We start from the raw sequence: 7,670 nt of genomic DNA on the forward strand, positions 1-7,670 counted from the left end.
CTTGAGGTTCAGGGGATCCTGTGGGAACCCAGTTCAAGGTGAGTTCTAGGGAAACTCTCTGACAGAATTTGTGTAATCAGGCTCACGTTAAGAAACAGAGATGCATACAGAAACATCACCACATCACCTCTAACATGTTAACATACATTCACTGGGGTTCAGAATTCCACACACTCACAGTGGTTTGGCATATATCTGGTGAATTTTTTTAAAGAAAAATTAGTGTTGGTTTCAATGTATGGTAGCTTTCCCTCTAACATAATGTGAATAATTCAGCGAAGCCCCACTACCAGCTGCACTTCCGCAGCCTCTTCCATTCTTTTCAGCATTATAATTTTGGTTAATTTTCAATTTTAGGTCCTACGTCTCTGCAATTTGTGTATGAATAACAGAATAATTTCCCTCTTTTGTTTCGCCTTTCCTGTTCCTGAATCTAAATAAAGATGGCTTTTTAGTATTAAAAGTGGAAGAAAATTACAGGTAATTATCTTTGACGGTAAAAACGCTGTAATCAGCGGGCTACATGAAAAATTACTCTAATTATGGCTGCATTTAAGAGAATGGAAAAAAACCTTCTTGTGGATAAAAACCTTAAATTGTCCCCAATGTCTGCTTCAAATTGGATGGCACTGCAGCTGGAGGCTTTGTTCAGAATTGATCCTGGGGAGCTACGAACCCAAAGTTTCACAGTAGGAAGGGGGAAAAAAGAAAAGAAAACATTTTTCCTAATGTAACAATGCGAATGCTAGAAAATGACAAGACTGATCGGTTTTAAACCATTCTGAAGACTGACTGAGCGTGGAAGTTGCTCAACAAAAAAAGGAACGGGTATATTGGTAAGTAGTCTTTGCTTTGTGTCTAATTATAGTGACTGTCCTTTTGCACGACTGTATGTCGCTGTCATTATATGGAGCACTCTGAGTATCTCTATTGACTTCTGATAAATGGCTCAGTGGTTTCAAGGTTCATAATTTGAAGGATGCCCAGGTCTGTAGCCATTAATTCTCACAGTATGGGGCTTCCTGCTTATATGACGAAAGGACTTTTCATTTTCATTATTTCTTTGCTTTCCACAAGATCGGAAGGATGTGTTTCTTCCAGGATAGTACGTTTTCTTACCTAACTAGCTCGCAATGGGTTTTAAACATCAAGTAGTCAAAATTGTGCACTTTCCTTTCTGAGTTATTATTCTTTCCTCTTTTAGTGGTTTTTTGGTTTTTTTTTTGTTTTTTTTTGTTTTGTTTTGTTTTGTTTTTTAAATCTTCCAAAGACAAGTACAACTCTCTCATTTGATTGGGAAAAAGGAAAGGAGTATATTCAGATTCAGTACTAGAAACTGCTGAATGTCTAGAAGTTAACCTGGGGATAGGTCTTTCTAATGTTTAAAAATAGAAAAATGTGCATACATCACAAAAAAACTAAAATGAAAAACTGAGAAAACATCCCGGCTAATGTTAAAGTACCTAAGACAAAGGCTTGTGATACAAACTGACATGTCTGTGGGCACTTGATATTCATGTATAGAGCATCCCATATTAGGACATAGAAATTCTTTTAAGAGTAATATAAAATATAATGGGAAGGAGGAAGGATGGAGAGACGGAGACAGAGACACATAGAGAAATATACAGGACACTCCCAGCATTTTGTGGCTTTTACTCCATATATGAAAGAAGACAAAAACATACAAAGTATATATACAACTAAAATTCAACAATATATACAGAACTGTTTCTTGATATAAACGTCCCTATTAGCTTAGTGAATGCCACCAATTCACTCAGGAAAGGTGTCAAAGCAATAGAATGGTGATTTGGTTGTTTCTTGTCTTTCCTGATTCCAGTTCAGGGTTTGAGGGTTGGGTATGCAAAGCATATTTTCCTTGTTGCTGCTGTTGTATTTTAGTCGACTCCTCATTCCTGATCGATAAGACATGCAGCGTTCCCTTTGTGGCAACACTCTAATTTTACAGGCGAGTTTTCCTTTTTCTTTAGAGAAGGAATGCTATTTGAGGATTTTCCTTTTCCTTTTTAAAATTTTGTCTGCCTGGAATTGGTAAATAAAAATGCAGGAGTCCAAAATGCTTTTCTTTCATCATGTAATGTCTTAAGCTCATTAAACAAGTAAAAATGCTGCCATGTTTGTGCAGATTCTTGCGGGAGATAGAATGTCTGTAAAAAGAAAAGTCATTTTGATGGATAGTCCCAAAGAGGAGGCTCAGGGCCTAGATCTCAAGGGGTAAAGGAAAATATCCTTACAGTGAGGGGTTTCTGGTACAGTATGTAGGCACAAAAGCCAGTCTCTCTCTCTCTCTCTCTCTTTCTCTCTTTCTCTCTCTCTCCCTCTCCCTCTCTCTCTGTCAGATGCAAGGCCAGTTATTAAGGTTGTTGAAGAGAGGAGGATGAGGAAAAGGTAGAGAAGGGGGAAAGGAAATGAAAGAAAAACGGGGAGGAAAGAAAGAAAATGGAAAGAGAAAAGGGAGAGAAAGAGAAGGAAGAAGAAACGAGAGAGAGAGAGAGAGAGAGAGAGAGAGAGAGAGAGAGAGAGAGAAGCGGGCTTTTGACCACACATACGAGTTCTTCCGAGCTTGCTCCTTAGGCTGTTTGGCAGATGCAAGCAAGTCCTGGATCCTCCTTGCCTCCTTCAGATGCTCCCCTAGGCTGTTCACTCAGACAACTCACATCATCTGTGGTCTCTGCATCGTGTCCTGGTGTGGTGAAGAATACCAGTGCGAATAGCCAGGCATGTAGCTGTTGGGGGGCATACTGACGCCCTTGGCAGAGGCAGAAACGTCCCACACTGGAGGCAGCGCTGGCGAGCGCGGCGACAGGGCTGCCGAGCCCGGGAGGGGGTCGCTCTCGTGAGGGTTACTGCCCTGCTTCAGCAGTTTCTTAAACTTAGAACGCTTGTTCTGAAACCATATCTTCACCTGTAAGAAATGCAGCAATCATTAGGCCAGATAAACATCGAACTGGTGGTGCCTTTAGCGTCACCCTAGGCTCAAGGGGGCGGGAAAACAACAACAACAACAACAACAACAACAAAAACCAGTACAACTCCAAAAAGCCCAGTCCCCGCCTCCATCCCTCCACCTCTCTTCTGCCATCTCCATTCCTCCTCTCTCAGCCTACAAATAGCTTGTCAGGATACCTACAATCCTTGGGATTCTTGAGTTGGATGCTAACCCAAGTTTTAAAACAACAGTATAAATAAGAAGGAAACCAAATGAGATTGGTGGATCCAAATTTTGATAAAGGACTTTTAAATGGAACAGTTTGGGAATCAAAACTATACAGCTAAATTTGCTTCTTCTGATAGTCTGTATTTATATTTACCAACCCCAAAGCTAGCATTGCTCCACATGTACCAGAAACAAACAACCAGGAAGAGATAAAGTCTGTATGTTCATAACCTTGGACATATCTACAAATATCAGGCAAGAATCACCAAATATGTATGGGACATGTTTCTCCAGACTAAATATTCCCCAATCTTGCAAAGATTAAGAGCTGTACCACCACCATTCCCTGTCTTATACATTGCTTAGGCAAACAAGGGTCATCAGTCATCATCTCATTGTTAGGGCAGCCATCTAAAAGTCAAAGAGTTCTGAGAACTACATGAGAATCAGGAATCTGTATTGGCAGCTTATTTAGGTCAACATTCCAAATCTACTATATTTGATGAAGCAAATTCTATGATGCAGCTTTACCTTTAAAATTCCTGGAATCTACTTTTCCAAGAGTAATACAAGTCATCAAGCAGCTAGAGTTCTTTCATATCAAACCTCAAATATTTTTAGTAGCAATATGGAAATAGAAACCAGGTTGACTGAAAAGAGCTTAAGGAAATAGTCTTAAGACATCACTCTGAAAATACCTGGCAATTGTCTTATAAAACCCTAAGCCCTCTTGCTAAATGAAGCTCACCCACCTCAGAGGAGGAGAGGCCTTACCACCCTGATGGAGCTGGATTAACTGCTGGTGACTGCAGCCTGGCCTTAGGCCTGGGCCCTTTCCTGCGAAATCTGAAATGTCCCATTTATCTTTCAAATTAGTAGAACTAGAGAGAACTTCAACAACTCTTATCTGTGGCTTCACCTGCCCTAATTTGGGGTGTACTCTCTTTGATCTTCAACTCTGCCAAGTTCTATGCTCCAGAGAGCTACCTCAACCTGTACCATTTGGTACCAGGATGATTTAACCACCAAGTATAAAGCAATCTTCAGAAAACCCCACCTTACCCATCCTAGGGTGACTAGCTTGCACATGGATATCTTTATTAAGCCTACATGAGACTCTGCTTACTTGGCTTTTTCACCTCATAAGTTCTTTCCTATGTGAGTTGAAATTCTTATTAGCTCCTAGGAGCCACCAAAAAATCCTTAAGAAGGTGGGGGGGCTTATTTTACTTCCTAGCTGGACACCTCTCCCCCTTACATGATTGTTCTGTTTCATGTTATTCTGCTCTGGAATAGGATTTGGTTGAATTATATGTTATGTTCACCAAAGGATGCTAGGCTCGGGTGGGGTTGCAGAGAGTTTGTTGTATATGCAAATCCAATCCAGCATTCAACACCAGGTCATTTATTCCAAATTGTGTGATCTCAGGAAAGTGCACCACTGGAGCAAAGGCATTTGTCATATAGCTCTTTCCATTCTTGGTGACTAGGCCAATTCCTCCTGGTGTGTTCCCCATTTGCAAGCAGGCCTGCATTTCAGGGGTACTCAGGCTTCCCGGGAATTACCTGTGTTTGTGTGAGTCCTAAGGAAGCTGCCAGTTCGGCTCTCTCAGGAAGGGCCAGGTATTGAGTCTGCTGAAAGCGGTGGTTTAAAGCCTGGAGCTGCAGGCTGGAGTAAATGGTCCGAGGCTTCCGAATCTTCTTCCCTTTTCCGTTGAACCTGATTTCCCCGTTTTCAATCACTGTAGTTTTTTGTTGATCTGTAAATAAATGACACAGAGGAACGGTCACTCCTGAGGCCACTACTGCCATATTCTACCCCGCGGTGAGGCCTGCGTGGAGTTTTCCTCAAGTCTAAAAGGTTTCCTCGAAGTATCCCCATGCTGCCCTGAACTCCCTAGGTCCACCGCGGCGGTGTGTTCCCAGAGGCTGTGTCAGCGTCTCCCTGACCCCGTCTCTGGCCCTCACAATGTGTGGTGCCTGGACCCAGGAAGCCCGCAGCGAAATAGCCTCTCTCTGCTACAGCAGAGGCGGCGCCGGCGGCTTTCTGGAGTCCTCCGCGCAGGGAAGTATCTGCTCTCTGGGTCGGAGAGGGCTCCTTCCTGGCTTTACAGGGCCTGAAGCTGTATTTGGGCCACCCGGGTGTTTAGGCAGCCTGTTGGCTTGATGTCACCCAGCTCCAAGCCGGGTGTTTTAAGTTCCCTCGGCAAGTTCGAAAGGATTCTGCTCCGGTAGATCAAAACCCCGAAAGAAAACACAACCAGGAGCTCAGAGCAGCTCCGAGCAGGTTACGACTCTCTGAACGACGCTGTCCCCTCGAGTGCAGAGAGCCATCGGCCCCGGGCCCTCGGCTTCACCTCCAGGAACAAAGGAGCAGCCCACGCCGTATCGAAAACCCAGAGGGAGGGGGCCTGGTCAGGATTGGGGGTAGGGGACATCTCAAAGCCCACGGGGGGGGGGGGGGGGGGGAGAGGGAATGCCCAGATGTCACTAGTTTAACTAGATCCACAGGCCACAACAGCTTCGTTCCAAGTCACTGGGGCGCACTAGGTGCCCCACGCAAAGTAGGCCACTGCCTGCCCAGCGTGGGGTGGGAAGCCAGACCAGCACTTCAGACCTGGCGGAGAAATGTCCCCGGTCCGGACGAACGCGTGTTACACGGGGGCGGGGGGGGGAAGGGGCACGGCAAAGGGCGCAGGGAGGACGCTAGAGGAGGCTCGCGCGGAGCTGGGGGCGCAGTGGGAACCACGCGCCGGAGGCTGGGGAGTCCGGCGGGCAGTACCCGGAGCCAGCCGGGGGTCGGCAGCGGCTGGTAGGGCCCGGCGGGGAGAGGCCTGCAGGCAGGCGCCAGGCGATCGGGCGCGCTCGGGGCCCAGCTGGGGGCGCGCTGGGCGGGAGGGAGCCGGCGGAGGGCCCAGCGTGGAGGAAGTGAGCAGGGCGGGCGGGGTGCGGGTCTTTGGGAGGCGGGAGAAGCTGGCTGCCCGGGCGGCCTCTCACCTGTGTCGTCCCCACGCGTCTGGCCCGCCGCGCTGCTGTTGTGGTAGGACTGGAGGTAAGGACTGTGCTGCGAGTGGCTCATGTAAGGGTAGGCGGCGAGCGATCTGTGGTTGTAGGAGTTGCCTCCACCCGACGCGTAGGGCGAGCCGTGGTGGTGGTGCTGGTGGTGGTGGTGGTGCGTGCCGGCCGCCGCCGCCGCCGCCGCGGCCGAGTGTAGGCAGTGCAGAGGGTAGTGCGCGCCTGCCATGGCCGGGGAGCTTTGCTGCGAGTGCGGCTGCGGCGGCGGCGGTGGCGGCGGCGGCGGCTGCTGCTGTTGCTGCTGCTGCTGCTGTTGCTGCTGCTGCTGTTGCTGCTGCTGCTGCTGCCCGAACTCCATGAAGGCGGATTTGGACGAGTCCTGGCCTTCCAAGCCGTCAGCCATCGTAGTCATGGTCATCATCAAAACTTTGGGGGCTGGAGAAAGCCTTCTCCCGGGTTTCCTCCACCCTCCCCCACTTGGCTCGCGCCGCTTCTCCCCTCTGCAGCCACCTTAGCTCTTGGGATCCTTGCAAAAAAATTTTTTTAAAAATTTAAAGGGAGGGGGTGGAGGTGGTTCTCCCTCTTCCTCGCTCTTCTCTAATATATATATATATATAAATATATATTTTAATATAAAGAGATATAGTGAGCAGGGCCTTGTTAACCCAGAGGGAGGAGGAAGGGGGAGGGACGGGAGAGGAGAGGGGGAGGGGGAATCTGCTCTCTCCCCCCTTGCTTTCCCCCCTTGGATTTTTGGGGGCTGGTGCAGTTTAAGGCAGAGATTTTAAGGTGGATTCTGCGAAAGTTGCGCGTCTGCTTTCAGACTTGATGCAGACGCCACGAGTCGAATGGTTTGTCTCCAAAGGGCAGCGCCTCCCTATTGGTCAGCCGCCCCCTGACGTCACAGGCGCACGGCTTCTACTGGCGTGTGCGCTGCTCGCCGAGTTCTTCGGCTACCTTACCTTTAGGCAGCTACAATCCCAGCCCCGAGCTGCAACTTGGGGCCGGGGCTCAGCAGCGACCGGAGCCGTCGCCGAGGGAGGAGCCCGGCGGCCGTGGCCGCTTCTCTCCCCGGCGGGTGCCCCGAATCCTGGAGCAGTGGTTTTCAGGACCGCAGTCTTGGAGCACACTGACTGGAGGCTGCGCTCAATTCTCTTGCACCCTTTCAGGCTGCTTATGTTCAGAAGCAGTGCCCCTAGCATTTAAAGCCAACCCCCCTCCCTTGACCTTCCCCCTCCCTTAGGACCCCAACCCCACTCTACTCCCGCGGGAGCGCCTTGTCACTGTGGATTTTTCTAGACGTACTTTATTGAAACCATCGAGGGAAGAAGAACCCCCCACACCTGGCTCCACCTCATGGGGGGGGTTAGTTAAAAAAAAAAAAAGGGAAAATCAGATCCTGTTCTGGCGAGATTCCTGCCGGTTTAGGTCTCATTTCCTACATATTGAACCCCCAAAAGGGAGGAGGGATTTT

General features: G+C 48.3%; 1 protein-coding gene across 1 annotated transcript; it reads right to left on the minus strand.

Moving 5' to 3' along the window:
• Positions 1-2,514: 2,514 nt before the first annotated feature.
• Dlx6 (distal-less homeobox 6) lies at positions 2,515-6,711 on the minus strand. The gene is made up of 3 exons (XM_008855216.2): positions 6,179-6,711; positions 4,748-4,941; positions 2,515-2,929 (listed from the first exon to the last, which is right to left on the minus strand). The coding sequence occupies exons 1-3, from the start codon at positions 6,615-6,617 to the stop codon at positions 2,678-2,680; spliced, it is 885 nt and encodes a 294-aa protein (XP_008853438.1). The 5' UTR covers positions 6,618-6,711; the 3' UTR covers positions 2,515-2,677.
• Between the last annotated feature and the right edge of the window lie 959 nt (positions 6,712-7,670).

This window comes from Nannospalax galili, unplaced genomic scaffold (assembly GCF_000622305.1).
Source record: "Nannospalax galili isolate Female #2095 unplaced genomic scaffold, S.galili_v1.0 scaffold187, whole genome shotgun sequence".
Lineage (NCBI taxonomy): Eukaryota > Metazoa > Chordata > Mammalia > Rodentia > Spalacidae > Nannospalax > Nannospalax galili.

Bases quoted from the DNA above. Each gene is read 5' to 3' on its own strand.
- Dlx6 (XM_008855216.2), bottom strand. From the start codon at position 6,617: ATGATGACCATGACTACGATGGCTGACGGCTTGGAAGGCCAGGACTCG. The intron at 4,942-6,178 runs GTGAGAGGCCGC...ATTTATTTACAG, and splicing joins GACGCGTGGGGACGACACAG to ATCAACAAAAAACTACAGTG. The intron at 2,930-4,747 runs GTAATTCCCGGG...CATTTCTTACAG, and splicing joins TAGGACTCACACAAACACAG to GTGAAGATATGGTTTCAGAA.